Below are 15,848 nucleotides of genomic sequence, written 5' to 3'. Positions count from 1 at the left end.
ATTCTCTAGGAAGCATCTTGGCATCGTCAGGGCTGTCTCCTCCACTCCTTTTATCCTAGACAAATTTGATAATTTTACATTTTTACCCTTAGGAATTGGGGTGGGTATTTGATAAGGGAATTGGGATATGAATATCATTTGCAAATTGCAACTGTAATCATCAGAATTTAGTCTTGTAGGGTTACGGCTACCTGCCTTCTTGTTTCCTCCCCTTCTCCTCTAGCAGAACCAGGTAAGCTGTTTGTTGCTTTCTTCTTTTTTCGTCTTCTTTTCACTTAATATATTTCTTTGCCTTTTGTGTTTTGATTGGGAAAAGAGTAAATGATTATGTTATCAAACCTCCATATTCACATAATTTGAACCTGCTTCAAGTAAAGGGAGAAGTTAGAGGTGACTTCATTTTAACATTTGATGAAGGAAAGTTGTTTATGATGGTTGTATGCAAGGAAGGTATATAAATGGACTAGTGGGGCAATGGGGCAATGGGGCGATGGGGAAAGTGATTTGTTTTGAGCCCTAGATAAAGAAAGAGAGTAGCAAGGGAGATGACATGATATCCAGTACTAACAGAGAAAGGGGTTTTAGATGGAGCTGAAGGGGAAGAAAAGACTCTTTGTAGCTGAATCCCCATTCCATTGTTGGGATTAGGGCTTCATTGGGTAGAATTGATTTGTTAAAAAAAAGAGAAAAGAAAAAAAAAAGGGTTGTTGCAGATGGAGATGATGGTTCACAAATTGCCTCTATCTTGTTGTCTCTTTACTTGGTTGCCTTTCAATTTCAGAACTCACATAAATCTTTGGGTTATTTGATTAAAAGGGATGAAATCATCCCCTTTTGTAAACCTAACCGTCCACTTTTTAGGGGCTCTCATGAAAGAATAATGGAATAAATATTGTTTGAAAATGATACATATTTTCTTTTTAGACAAGGTTTCAGAAAAGCTGTTGTTTTGTTTTGCATTGCATTGACCTCATGAAGTTTGAGCTTTTAGAACAATTACCCTGCCCATCTCTTAAGAAATGAACTTGGCATTTGCTTCTACATTGCACCTTCCAACCGGACAAAGAGTTGGCTATGACACAAGATCCGTTAGCTTGGCCCCTAATGCCAGCAGAGGGCTGTCTACTCAGAAAATGTTTCCATGTTTGGCAGCTACTGCTACCCCCACGACTCAGGTCACCTTTTTCCTCCTTTTTTTTTTTTTTTTAATCTTTAACTCATTTTTATTACTTAATTTTTATTTGGTTTGGAGTTCCAGGCAGCTGAATTTGTGTTAGAGGAGAAAAAACATGATCTGTTGAGAGCTATCCAAGACACACAACGGGGCCTTGTTGCAACTGCAGATCAACGCTCTTGCATTGAGGAGGCCCTAGTGAGCTTCTTCCATTTTCTTCCTTTAGATCATACATTGCTCTGTCCTAATTATTTCCATTGACAAATTTTCACCTGCTCATCCAAAGGGAGGTTGGAAGCAAGGGTGATTTTATTTTATTTTGTATATAAAAATGGTAGGTAAATGTGGAGGAGTACAATGCTGGTGTACCAATTGATCTGGGAAAGTTAGATGGGACATGGCGTCTGCAGTATACTTCCGCCCCTGATGTCCTCGTTCTTCTGGAATCTGCTGCAAGGTTTTCATTCTTTCAGGTACTACAATTGAAATATAAAATAATGTTTTTCCTATTCTGAACCTTTTATTCTCTTTTGTTTACTTTTTTTTTCCTTTTTGTTTTAATCATCCAAGATGATGGAAATTGACCTATTCTCCATATTCTCTCTGTGTTAACTATGAAAGGATTTTGCTGGAAGTTGCCTTGCATGAAGATGCTTGTGTGTGGTTTTGCGTATGTGTGTGTGTGTTTTTGTTTGTTCTGGTTCTGGTTCTGGTTTCTTTTTTGATGAATTTGTCTCTGTACACAAAATAAGACTTGATGTTTGAAGTGATTGCTATCATCTTTTCTAGATTTTATGTTGAGTATGTTAGTTGTTCACCTTTGTCTACTCTTTGATGCAAGACAACCCTAAGGTGGTTGTATACAACCAAATAAGTTGGATTAGGGCTTTAGATTCTAAACAATCCAAACTAGCAAAAATACCAAAATAACCGTTTGGTCCTTTTCATGGATAAACCCTAAGGCTCCATTTGGAACTTGGAAAGGTTGAAGGAAAGCACAAGGGCAAGAAACTAGAGGGGAAAAATGGAAGAAAAGAAAATAAAAATAGGTTAAAACTCATAAAGTTCTTATTACATGCTTCTCCAAATTTACTCTTGTCCTTTTCTATATATAGAATGGAGAATTTGAAAATATTTAACATTTAAATTGTTTAATTTTCCTTCATAATGCCCAAGATAGACCAAACAAGAGAATTTGAATTCTTTCCCTTTTTTTCCCTTTCCCTAGTACTTTCCTTGATCCAAACAGAGCCCAAGCATCTCATCCCCATCAATCTCAGTCTCATTTATGTGTATACATGTGGAGTAGGTTGGGCAAATCTTCCAAAAATTAGAATGCCAGAATAATTTGGAAGCCTTATATATATATATATATATATATATATATATATATATATATATATATATTTTCACGAGGTGGTTTTTGTGTGTGTTTGTTTATTTATTTTGGTTCTGCTTTCTTTTTCAATGAATTTGCCTTTGGACATGGGATTGTGCTTAACATATAAAGGGAGTGCAATAGAACTTTGGATGATTTTCTGTTGGTTATGTCTGCAAATTTCAATTGTCAGATTTGAATTTGAACGATCAAATTTCCTGGATCACTTTACTTTCCTTCTTCTCTTGTTCTAGTTTTGTCTATTCTCAGTCTCATGCATGTCCATGTTTGTGGAGTAGGTTGGGCAAATCTTCCAAAAATTTGAATGTCAGAATCAATCAAAAGAAGGTGTTGTTCGCAATGTTGTTCGGTGGAGTATTCCACCCTTATTAGAGGTAAGATTTTGCTTATTTATTTATTTCTTAGACTTCCAAATGTAATTATCAATTCTGAATTGTAGCTCTGCACTATGCTAAGATTCTTCACCAAAGAACTATTTCATCTTCCCTCCCCTGTAAAAAAGATATGAGAACGATTAAGCACGATTCATAAAAGGTAGCATAGATAGCAGTTTATCTTCATTGATAAGGACTGAATACGAAGCATATTGTGTTAGTGCTCAAAGTGATGAAAGAGCTTTTCCCTTGGTTTGCAATACTGGCTTGTATGTGGTCATTTCTTGAAATATATTACAGAATCACTCAATGACCTTCATTAGTTGTTTTAGGCATAGGGGATACTTTTCCCGATCTCTCTCTCATTAATAAATATGACTAAAATGCACCAAGAGGTGGATTCTATTCCAAACAAGCGTGAAGCGTATAAACGCAATAAAATGAGAAGGGCCCCAGTCAAACAATGCTCTTGTTGTCCAAAAAATCAAAAAGGGAAAAGAAATCAATTTATTCTGAATCAGTAACCAGATGAATAAGGACTTAATCTGAATATCTTTCTAGTTTAGGACTGCTTACCATTTCCTCATAAGTTCTTCTGTAATGGTTCTTCCATCTATGTTGCATAGGGCATCAAGGGACTTTCCTCCAAATTAATTGTTTCCTTATATTCAACTATTATTCATGGTATGTCTTAAGGAATCAAACACTGATTGTGCAGCTATCCAAGATACCCCAAAGATGGAAAATTGATGGGCCTTTTTTTTTTTTTTTGCCTTTATCCTTTTATTCTTATAGTCGTGTATTATTGTCAAACTCTATTAAGAAAAGTTCTGAAATAAGGACCATCCTTTTCTGTGTCTTATTGCATTCTATAAAATTCGAACTGTCAATAAATTTTATGAAGTCCACAGAATTAGCATCAAACTTGTGATCAGGTTGAGTAGTAGCCACCTGTGTATGAAGGTGGTCAACATGAGTTAGGAATGTATGCTTTTCTTGCCACATTGAGGAGAGTCTTGGGGACATTCTGTTATCTTATAACTGCTTGTAATTGTGGAAGATTGTCTTAATTTTGTGGTTCTTTGCTTTACAGGAGCAAGAAGGTGCTACTCTGCTTGTATCTGCAAAGTTTTCTGTTGTATCTGCCCGTAACATCTACCTTCAGTTTGAAGAGGTCAGTTTCCCTGTCTTCAAAAAACACAACATGACTTCCTAGGAAGTTGAGTTGTGGCAGATTCAACATTTTTCCACTGTTTGGTTGGGCAGCCAAAGGGTCACCTGGAACTGTTCCCAATCAAAATGATAGGATTAGGTGTATCTTATACTTGGTATCGTTGTGAGCCAATTAGTTCACTTGCTCACTTTGCTTTACTAGAAGTTTGAAATCCTCATGGATTTTTTTTTCTTTTTCTATCATCTCCAATCTGATCATTTTCTTCCTTTGATGGGAGCAATGTGTCCAGTTTATTATAAAACTAGGGACAATGGAAAAGTGCCACTTGTCTACTCCATTGTTTTAGAGGAAATGACTAGAAAAGGCAATTAGAAACACATTCTAGTAATGATGGGATCCTTTCCATGGTCGCCTCTGAATCCGGTCTGACTTATATTCAATCAGATAGTCTACAGATAAGTTCTCTTCAGGAATAGTGTTGGAGAGAGAGCAAGGTCAGGATTGTGTAAGCAGAGTTCTGCAATCTTTGATTAAAAGCTCTGTTGTGTCAAACCAACAAGTTCAGCATCAGATATACAAATCACTTCCCTTGCAAAGGCTATGCCTTGTCTAATGGAGGAATGTTGCTGTAGGACAACAGAAGCACTTTGTACATAGAAGAGAAATTGTGGTAAGAAGCAAATTAGATGAGAAGAAAATAGATGAGAAAATATAAGAAAACAAGGAGAGAGAGAAATAGATGCTAACTTCTAGTATTTCTCTAATAATAATAATCAATCCCTACATTGTTATAATCAACTCTATTTATAAGCAATTCAATAAACTTAATATCCCTGCTTAAATGGTTTTGACTTGTTAAACAGATGAGTCTGACATTTCTTCAATCTGAAAGTGATGCTGAGGTGAAAGAGCTTCATCTTAATGATCTTATTCAAGCTCCTCCCAAATGATATTGGGCTCTAATTTTTTGGTTCCAGGCCTGTATGTAGGGCTTTAAACCATATACTGAGATCTACATTGACCAATTTAAGTTGGGTTAGTAGACCATAAATTATGTTTTATCACCTGTTAACAAAGTATTCTCAATGGTCTTTTCTTGCTCTTTATACATTTCTAGATTAACTAACCAAAGTATTAACTGAAGGATGCAACTTCCATATCACAGATATCAATTCAAAGTATAAACATCAGTGAGGAGCTCCAAGCTCTGATAGCTCCAGCAATACTACCACGTTCTTTTTTGAGTCTACAGGTAAAAGAAGCTACATCCCTAATTTCAGCTTGCATTCTTGAATTTCAAGGTTTGCATGCCACCTTGGACATCTGATACCTGGGTCCCAGATTCAGCAAATGTCTAGCGAACTTGGATTTTGAAGTTTTATCATCTTTGAATGTTCAGAAAATATTTGGTTATCCTACTTCAAGATAAATTGAAAAAAATCAATACAAACTATTTTCATGTCTTTGATGCTACTTTGTATTAGCTTATACCTATGTGCATGCACTTCAATACACCTCTTCTTTTGTGTGTGTTGCATAAATGTTTGTGTGCAGATCTTGCAGTTTATTCGTACTTTCAAAGCTGAAATTCCTGTGAGAAACCAAGGGAGGTCTGTATCATGCATTCATAGATCTCACAATCAACTTGTATTATACACATGCTTCTTAGATATTCTTGTGAAGAATGAAAATTGAATTGCAGGCGATCAGTTGGAGGGCTTTATTACCTTTCATATCTGGATGCCAATATGCTTTTGGGGCGTGCTGCTGCAGGTGGAATATTTGTGTTTACTAGAGCTCAACCTCTTGTTTGATGTGGAAGCTCAACCTTTTTCTTCAAGATATACGAACCTGCAATGTGCATACTGGGACAAAGCCGAATACCAGCCTATCAATTACACACCTCATAGGTTTACAACTGTGTTCTCTCAAAATAGTACTCATCCATTCATTTTCACATATTACAGCCATGAGCCCAGGCATTTAATCCTGTCAACCTTTTAAATTACATTGTTAATTTAAACATTTCCTGTTGGAGTATTTCTTTATTTCTATCTGAAACATCATGTTGATATAGTCGCATTTTGTCTCCTTTTGGCTTCTTCATTTGGGTCAGGTCTCTTATATGCTTCCCCCTCTAGCCTATCTGGTTGTTTAAGTTTATAGAAATGCCTTTTCTAACCTATCTTATTCATTTTAATTGGGAGGTTTGACACAGAAATCCTATCTCATTCATTTTAATACAACTACTAACCATCACTTCTGTTGGATCTCCAATTACATTTGAGATAGAGAAATTTTTAAGCATTTCCGATTTATTTATTGTGACACCAATTTCCTTATCATCAATTCTTAACCTTCCCATCTTTTCTTAAATCCCGTCCAATTTATCTATCAATCTCTTTCTTGACCCCAAGTGTTCAAGTCGTTGTCATCATCATCATCACTTGGATCCTTTGGACGAGGTCCTAAATCACCTATGATCACATTTCTGAACAACTTTTGGCATTCAAATGGTACACCTTATAGGCTTTGTTATGAAAGAATCGCCATGGAAGATCCTTAAATCAGATTTTGAGCCAAACTTACTATTTCACTCACTATTCCTGAGGATAAAACACTTCCTGGGAGTGCAAGGTCCTCAAGGTGTTTGGAGGGGCTAATAGGGTGACTGATGCATTGGCTATTATGACTTACACTTGCTGCAACGACTCTATATAATTTTATTCTGTTACTCCATAAGCTGAAGAATGCCTATGTTCTTATAATATAGGCTGTGCTTGGCCTAGACCTCTCATGAACCCAACTTTCCTTCTCGTACCAGGGGAGATTTTAAATGGCATGCTTGAATAAAAGCAACCTAGCCAAAGGTGATGAACATTGCACTATACAACCAGGGACATTATTTTGGGTTTGAGAATCATTCTTGTGTATCAGAATAATTGAAACTTGAGTTAGATGTTTGGATACAAGTCAAAATCTTAGTTTTCTAGGTACCAAACAAATGACAACCCTATTTTGTAATCACTTGGCCATGCTAACTTTCATGGAATGTCACAGATATATTAACCCTTGCTCTATTTTTTTCCAATCAAGTAAAAGGGAAAATCTATATATCAATGAGAACAAAAAATATATTACAGTTTCTTTTAATTGAATTTTTAAATAAACTAAAAAATTTACATCACATATGGCATGGAACATGGAACTTGAACCCTAATAGTCAGTCACTTAAGCAAACTGTTCCATCGTTGTTTAAGGGCCTGACATGCCTTGGGACAGGGAACGGCCTGGAGTCCCATTCTTCCATTAATGGGTGTTTCTGTTACTAGACCCAACCTTAACAACGTATCTGCTGCCTTGTCAACAGGCATTTCGACCTGCACAAATGTATCAAATAATCATCGAATGCAGAGTTCAGAATTACTAGATAATATACTCCTTTTCTTTTATTACCTTCTGTTTAAACACGTTGTACATGAATCTCTCACATTCATCTCCAAGGCTTTTGCGGCAAGTGGCCTGCAGACCAAATGAAACTTAGAGTGTGTTTAATAGTGATTTTAGGAAGTGTTTTTAACCTTTTTAATACTTGAAAGGTAAAAATTTTAAAGTGTTAAAAATATTAGAAACGCTTCATAGAATCACTGCCAAACGCACCCTTAGTGATGGAAGAAAATTTCTCATATTTATATTTGAACTAACAACATACTTAATCAAAATAGAACGGGCTGAATGTAGTCCATCTCAATATAATGACAGCTTGCACAACAGAAAAGGGTAAAAAGGCAAGGTTCTCCAGTAGGCAGGCCAGAATGGTTAGGATTGAGCCCCTATGGGTGGGGAATAGCCAGATCTAGGCTATATGAACCAATATTTCGGTGTTGCAGGGTCCATCAAATGGAAGAATAGGATGATGTGATTTTAGGAGAGAATAAAGACAGAGGATATAGGACTTGTCTTTTACAGAATATTCACTTCTCCAAATTGTTTCTTTAAGTAGCACCTATAGGTAGAACCTTTTGTAGAACAAAAAGCAGAGACGCTTATGTTTTAAATAAATATTGTAATCCATGTTACCCTTCATTCCTATAGTAATTGAAGCGTTCTTACCATCTGGCATTACAGTAGACAATCTTGCAACACTAAGGAAAAAGTAGACAGACATTTCTATGAGCGAACAGAACAACATGTCAAGTGAATGGGATTCTCTCTGTCCTGAACTCCAAGATTGGGCATCTCTGTGAAAGTATGTATCAAATGCAAAGAAAGATCAAGGAGGCTTGATCCTTGAATTGATTCTGAGAAACAATACATGGCTGGGATACCAGAATAAACAATTTAATCCAATGATTACTTCTCAAAACATAAGATTGGAGTTTCCTTATCATGTAGAAGAACTCTTCACTTATCACCAAACCCCATCTCAACAAGTCAAAATCACATCCTTCCAGTTAGAAGGGGAAACTCCCCAATGTGTCAAACCTAAGATTCTCATGGAGCAGTTGGCAAGACTTGATTACGAGAACAAAAGTTGATAATTATATGACAAAGATTCTCACAGAATTTGTATGAAGCATCACTTTAATTTAACTAGCCGGCTCATACAGATTTCATACAGCAATTTGATCTCCACAGAAGAAATTGTAAAAAGTGTATGGTACCTTCACCTCTGTTTGGACTGACTTAATCCTTTATTGCATATATGTTTGTCTTTGTCATGAAACTACCACTATTATGTTTTAAGGAAATTTGATTCCACATGACATTGAAAATCTTGGAATCTAACAACTACCAACAACCCTATTCAAACAAGGAATATATGTACTTAGCTGCAAGCTAAAAATATATTGACAAAACATGTTGACAGTATGAATGCTTCTAATATAGATGCATAGAACTGAGAAGGAAAGGGAAAACCTGGCCTTTCTCGGCTTTGAGCAGTATTGCATATGCTAAAATAGCTTCCTTGTACTGTACAACATAAGCCCAGGAGAAAAAGATAAGTGAAATGAGAAAAAAAAATCATCAAATTTTATCAAAACCATTAAATACAGAGCACAGGGAATGCTTGACATTTTCTCAGTTGCTTCCTCTTTTCTTTTTCTTTTTCTTTTTCTTTTTTTTTCTGTTTTTTAATTGAACATTTATCTGTTGGGTTCAGAAGAACACAAAAATGATAATGAAGAGTTTCTCACTTGCTGCTGTTCAGAGGCATCCAGAAGAAAATGAACTGAGCCAAAGCCACTAGCTAAGGTTTTTTCATAAAGTGTCCTGTTGACCAAAAGCTGTAATAACAGGTTCCATTAATAAAGTTTGGAATATGCCTTAAAGTGAAAAAAAATGTGGTTGATACACTTTAAATCAAGATCTCCTGTACTGGATAAAGCAAACTTCATCAACTCACTTGATACCTATCCCATGTCTGTTTGTAGCCCAGAGCTACACGTGTCACATATATTATAAGAGCACTGACAGCTATGACATCAAGAAGTATTGCTGATCTGTATAAGAAATTAAGAATTTTATAATGCAGTCAGCATTTTCTCAATGACAGGCAACTTGAAGGATGGTTTGGAATGATAGTATCAGTTAAAAAGTAGTCAGAGAAATGATAAGGGAACTCATAATCAATAAATCACCACTCCATGTATGGAGACTATACCAATGAGTAGGCAGAGAAGAAGGTCAAGCTATCCCAAACTAGCTTATGTTACTCTAGATCTTGTTAGTTGTTCCTATGATAATCCACTAAAAGTCTCCAGATCCATAGTTCATTTAATTGTCCCAAAAAGGAAAAACATAAAAGATGGAACAAGAAAAATAAATACAGAGATAACAGTATATTAGAGACAGAATCTGAGATAAGCTCAAAGTAGAAATAGTATACTGTTCTATGTACTGATCAACAACTAGATATGGTTCATGATCATCAAGTCAAATAAAGTGTAACCTCAACGATAATAAATAGCATATATCATAATGTACCACTAGTAATAAAATATGCTTCAGTGATAAGAAATAGCATATATCATGCTGTACCACTTTAATAAAATATGTGATTGGTATATAGGAATAGCACCACATTGTCTTCGAAAGTAAAAAAAAAAAAAAAATCTTAATCTAACACTATCATGGAATTTTCCATTACTTCTAATTACAGACATGATGGGAGAAGTTTGCAATCATGTAACTAGGTCCCTCTGAATTCTTTTTTCTATCATTAAGTTTTTTTTTTTTTTTTGATATTTTATTTTATTTCACTATATATATATCAGAGTTCCTAGAGGGTTCTATCAAGGTTGAAGATTTCTGAGAGTTGAGACAGGTGATGAATACTTTGAAGAGTTCAATGACTAGACTCATCAAGGAAAGTTGGCAATATGTAGACAAGAAAATGATAATGTAATTTTCTGAGAGGTCTGTATTTTCCCCATCAGACAAATTTTGACCAAAAGTGAAGTTCCAAAACAAGAATGGAGAAAAGGAATCTAGAAATTAAGCTATGAGGGAGCTTCTAGGACTGAAAAGCAAGTAACAATCAGGGAATTAGAAGCACAAAGGCTTATCTCCACAAAAATCTTCCTAGAACTGAGCTCTTATACTTTCTTGAATCAAAATACAAATGAAAAGTGAATATTCTAGGAAACCTGGGCATATAGCATTCCAAGGGCAGTGATGTGAACACCTATGACCTGAAGGTTGGCGTCCTAGCCATTCAAGTCAAATAAATGATTTTAATAACTTTGTGCCAAAGAATCTCATTTTCCCTTGGCAACCTCCACAACCACTCATCCAAGAAGCTTTTTGTTAAAGATGTTGCACTTCATATGTTGAAGATGCAGTCCTGATTAATTGTGCTGACTTTCCTCATTATGTGTTACTTTGTTAATTGTGTATTTATTATATTTTAATTTCTTAATTGTAACTAGTTGCCTTTTGTTTATAGCTCATCCAAGAATCTAGTTCCTACAAATTAGGATTATTTAGTTGACTTTTGAAAAAAATAAAATTATGGCTCACCTCTTTATGTGCAACCTCTCATTCATGGAAATACATTTTTTTATTTTCTTCTTTATGGAATCAGAGCAATCACGGGATATCTCCCAAATCATTCATCATGCTCATAGGAAATTCAAGATCAAGTTTATATATGAGATGGAGTTAATTCATCTATGTTGCTCAACTTCCAAATGTAATTAAGTAAAACAATCAAGCTATACTTACGGAGAAGATAAGATGTCCTCAAATTTGTAGTTTATGAAAAAAGCCAAAAGTCCCAATATTGTGGCAACATCCAAGCGTACCTGTAAATGAATTTCATAATAGATGGCCAAGCAAAGTCAATAAACATTTTGGTAGGACTTTCTTTGTTCCACATATAACAATGCTTGGTCAATAAATATTAAAATCGAAAATCAGAATTTTGCCCAAAATTAAGAACTGGAGAGTACTTAAAGTAAGCATGAATTAGGTCAATCTCTAGTTCAAAGTCCACAACTGCCATGCTTCAAACCTACATTCCATGATCAGCATGCACACAAAACAAATATTCTTATATGTGATAATGACATATTCTTATAAAGGTTGAACAAATCAAACACATGGGGAAAACAACTTGTTCATTATCATGTCTTTGTTTTATTTTCTTAGAGCTTAGAATCCCCTAATACTATCCTTCAACTGACCGGCTATCCTGAATCCTGATAAAAATATAGTATTATAAAGATGGATAAACCTTAAGGGTCATCTCGCTCAATTTTGACCAACTTGGAAGATACTTAACCTTGTATTTAAATGAGTTTTCTGGTCTGATAGAATTCCAAGCAATTCCTTCCACCTTTTTCATCATCCCATCCAAATGAAATGCTTGGGCAATAAGCTGCAATTCCCTTAAGATAAATTTTTCACAGACAATAAATGCATCTTTTCCAGCAAACTCAAACATTGTGGAGTTAGAGTCACATCAACATTTTTAATTACATCCTACATACATCAGGAGATCAAACAATTAAATTTGGTTGACATAACAGATGGTACTTCTCTTGTCTCAACAAACTCTGTCATTACATCTTGCAGGAGCCTTTTTGGCTGCAAGGGCTGCCTGGATATTTCAGAAATAGAAACATCCAAGCCAACTTGCATGTTTTGAACCTTTATTACAATCTGTTTTCTGAAAAGTGTTGCCACCACCATGGGGTTATATAAGGGATAGTACCAGAAGCAAATGGCACCAAGTGGCTGAAATGCCATCTGTGATATCCTTCGAAGCATCGATTTTCTAGAAGAGCAGTGTTCAAGATTTTACTGAGCTCCATCCTTTGAAAGAAGCTAACTGATATCTTTGAATTCTTTCTCAAGTTATTCTTTCCCACATGCAGGAACTCACTTTTTTAATCTCTCTCATTTAAGCCTTTGGAGTTCTCTTGTTGCTAGTTTTTTCCTCAACATTGTTGCTATAGTTCAAACTTGCCTGTGATAGAAACTTGAGAAAACCTCACACATCCTCCATCACACTTGAATTAGAGTAGCAGATCTATGCTTATTTCTTAACAGCCATCCACGATCATACTTATGTATTGAAATAGCAGGAGCAACCTGTTATTTTGCTGCATATTTATTCCAACCAATAAGTTCTCTGCAATATGCTTAGAGTATAATTGCAACCATTGAGTTGAGACAAAGTCCCCGTGTGTAATGAATATCCCTGCAATATGACCTATCAAAGACCTCCACCGTGGAGTTTAAGCCTAAGGTGTTTGCCAATAATCTGATAAGGGGTCGACCACAGTTTCACTTTTATAGGAGTTAAGGAGATGAACAAGTGCTTGAGGTTATAGGGAAAAAAAATAAAATGAGAAATAGACAGAGAAGGATAGGATAGAAAAAAAAAAAACTTAGTGTCACACAAAGGCCTCCCAAAAGTTTCACCTAGAATAGAAAATAATGGATTCCCACCATTAAATAATGCAATGATGCAAATTATTATCATTTATCATTCATTGTTTTTCTTTTCATCACATAGTATTAGACTTTGGAAACTCAAAAAAAAAAAACCTTCAAAAAATTATACATGAAAAAAAAAATGGAAAACTTTAGTTCCCTTTTAGGAAACACAACAAGAATTTTTTTTTAATATAATGATCACAAAATGTGGAATAAAATATGTTGTCATAAGTGAGTTCCCTTACAAGGATATTAGAATTGAAGCTTACAAGTTTATAAACATAAAGTAGAAATCTTTATTTCTATGTAGCACACTCTCCAATGACATCTTTTAGAGTTAACTCTTAGGTTGTTATAACTAGATCTACATCAATGATTCAATAGGCTAATTGTTTCGCTCCTATATCTTCCAAAAAGAAAAAAAAATCTTTGAGAGTTGCTTCTTAAATCTGGTTCTAGCTAGATCTACATCAATAAGCCAAAGAAAAAAGATCTTTGAGAGTTGTTTCTTAAATCCAAAAGAATGTAACTAGGTTCTCCCGATAATTAAAAGGTGCATTATGCTTGAATCTACTAACTAGGGTTAGCGTTGGTGGAGAAATTGGATCTGAAAAGAGAGATACAAACTAAAAATTTTCACTAGTGGTAATTGTGCATAATTGATGTTAAATATTTACATTTAAAAGATATCTTTTCACAAAAATCAAAACCTTGTTGTCACTAAAATATGATAAGAAGAAATACATACATCTTAAGATTTCCTTCCTTATTTTCTATGTATTTTTTTGTGTTCTTTTTTAACCTGAGGTTCACTAATCTTTTTGCAAATTTTTTCTAAAAATGCTGGAGAGACCTGTTGGTGTTTTTGACAGGGAGAAAGCATTTGCCTACTTGACACATTAGAAGAATTTGTTTGGATTTTAACAGGGGTGTAGGGCCCTACCCTTAGAGGTGATAGAGAGGACTTTTAGGAGGAATTGGGGGCAATTAGGGGTCTGTGGACTGACTTGTGGTGTATTGGTAGAGATTTCAATGTTGTGAGATTTCTAGGTGAGTGTATTGGTGCCTTCATGTTGTCGTCGGCAATGAGAAGATTTACAGAGATCATTGACAATCTCCAGTTGAGGGATCTTCCTTTACTTGGGGGCTCTTTTACTTGGAGTGAGGGCTTGAATAATCAAGCCCATTCGAGGTTAGATCACTTCCTAGTATTTGAGGGATGGGAAGGTTGTTTAGCAGTGTGATATAGTGTATCTTGCCCAGAATTGTGTCAGACCATTCTCTAATTTTGTTGGATGTGGGTGGAATGCAGAGAGGGCATTTTCCTTTTAGGTTTGAGAATATGTGGCTTAAGGAGAAAAGTTTGGTCGAAGGAGGGTGATGGAAATACCATTTTTTTTTTTTTCACAAAATGGCCACATAGAAGGAAGAATTCTTTGGCTAAGGTCAAGATTAATGGGGTTTCATTAACAAGGAGGGTGACATTAAGGCAGAGATCATCCAGGCATTCCAAATTCTTTTGACTGAGCTAGGGGAATGGCACCCCAGTATAAGGGGCATGAGCTTTGAAGCCTTGAGTGGGTAAGATACAACCAAATTGGAGGAACCTTTTGTTGAGGAAGAAGTGTTCAATGCACTGCTAGCTCTAAATGGGGATAAAGCTCCAAGGTCAGACGACTTTTCAATGACATTCTGGCAATGTTGTTGGAAATTAAAGAAGGGGTGATGGGATTCTTTAAGAATTTTCACGAGCGGGGTAGATTTGTAAAAAGTCTCAATGCTACGTTTCTGGTGTTGCTGCCAAAGAAAGGCAAACTTGAAGATCTTAAGGATTTCTGACCTATAAGTTTGGTGAGTAGCCTTTATAAGTTATTAGCTGAAGTGTTGGCTAACAGGCTTAAAAAGATAGTGAGTAAAGTGGTCTCCAATTTTCAAAATGCCTTTGTGGAAGGTAGGTAAATCCTTGATGTTGTGCTTGTAGCAAATAAAGCAATTGACCCAATGCTGAAAAGTAATAGGCCTGGGGTGCTCTATAAGCTTGATATTGAGAAAGCATATGACTGTGTTAATTGAGACTTTTTACTCAAGGTTTCGAAAAAAATGGGTTTTGGCGCTTTTTAATATATATATTTTTTTATAAATAAGCACATAATAGAAAAAAAAGGCAAAAAGCCACAAAGCATACAGGGAGGGAGTATACACAGCAGCCTAAACCTAAAAACGCAAAAAACAAGCAACTTCACCAGCCCTTAAGTGGACGCTAGCCACTCCAAAAAGCTTAAGAGCGAAGAGGACTCCTCTCCAATATACACCCTAACCCAACTCCACAAATTACATACAAAAAAATTTTTGAGCTTCTGTATAGCTAAGAACCCCCCCTCCCTTAAAAGCTAATCTACTCCTTTCCTTTCAGACCGTCCAAAAATTACACAACGGAATGGAATTCCAGAACTTTTTCCTTTTTTTCCCCACAAAAGGGCCCCTCCAACTGAATAATACCTCTTTAACTATCTCTAGGAACACCCACTGAATCCCAAACAAGGCAAAGACGATCTCCCAGAAGACCCTGACCACTATACAGTGTAAAAGAATATGATTTACAGTTTCTTCTTCACAACCACATAAAAAACAGCGATTAGGGAGCTGCCACCCCCATTTTTTAAGCCTATCCAGGGCGAGAATCTTCCCCCACATGGCCTCCCAAGCGAAAAAAAAAAACAGCTTTAGTTGGGACCTTATCCATCCAAATGCACTTTTTCGGGGAAGCGAAATCGTTTGGAG

At 35.7% G+C, this 15,848-nt stretch overlaps 2 protein-coding genes across 6 annotated transcripts in view; one reads left to right on the top strand and one right to left on the bottom strand.

Moving 5' to 3' along the window:
- The first annotated feature begins 117 nt into the window (after positions 1 to 117).
- Positions 118 to 6,200, top strand: LOC100247185 (probable plastid-lipid-associated protein 10, chloroplastic). Of its 4 annotated transcripts, none has more exons than XM_002270305.4 (9): positions 118 to 232; positions 992 to 1,175; positions 1,259 to 1,372; positions 1,513 to 1,647; positions 2,852 to 2,947; positions 4,041 to 4,121; positions 5,287 to 5,373; positions 5,676 to 5,731; positions 5,824 to 6,200. In XM_002270305.4, the coding sequence occupies exons 2-9, from the start codon at positions 1,020 to 1,022 to the stop codon at positions 5,933 to 5,935; spliced, it is 837 nt and encodes a 278-aa protein (XP_002270341.1). In that variant the 5' UTR covers positions 118 to 232; positions 992 to 1,019; the 3' UTR covers positions 5,936 to 6,200. The 4 variants fall into 4 exon arrangements, 3 of the variants coding, with proteins under 3 accessions (XP_002270341.1, XP_059599193.1, XP_019081176.1); XM_019225631.1 differs by having other exon boundaries at positions 136 to 232; positions 979 to 1,175; XM_059743210.1 differs by lacking the exon at positions 5,676 to 5,731.
- Positions 6,201 to 7,182: 982 nt separating this feature from the next.
- LOC100254125 (uncharacterized) overlaps positions 7,183 to 15,848 on the bottom strand; it is a 37,268-nt gene continuing 28,602 nt past the window's right edge. For both annotated transcript variants that reach the window (XM_002269079.5, XM_010663241.3), the window contains 6 exons: positions 11,349 to 11,428; positions 9,529 to 9,625; positions 9,320 to 9,409; positions 9,042 to 9,095; positions 7,578 to 7,643; positions 7,183 to 7,501 (listed from right to left, as the gene is read on the bottom strand). In XM_002269079.5, coding sequence (XP_002269115.2) covers positions 7,349 to 7,501; positions 7,578 to 7,643; positions 9,042 to 9,095; positions 9,320 to 9,409; positions 9,529 to 9,625; positions 11,349 to 11,428 — 540 coding nt within the window. In that variant the 3' untranslated portion in view covers positions 7,183 to 7,348. The remainder of the gene's footprint in view (positions 7,502 to 7,577; positions 7,644 to 9,041; positions 9,096 to 9,319; positions 9,410 to 9,528; positions 9,626 to 11,348; positions 11,429 to 15,848) is intronic.

The sequence above is a fragment of the Vitis vinifera genome, chromosome 15 (assembly GCF_030704535.1).
Source record: "Vitis vinifera cultivar Pinot Noir 40024 chromosome 15, ASM3070453v1".
Taxonomy (NCBI): Eukaryota; Viridiplantae; Streptophyta; class Magnoliopsida; order Vitales; family Vitaceae; genus Vitis; species Vitis vinifera.
This window is presented reverse-complemented; position numbering and strand designations above follow the sequence as displayed.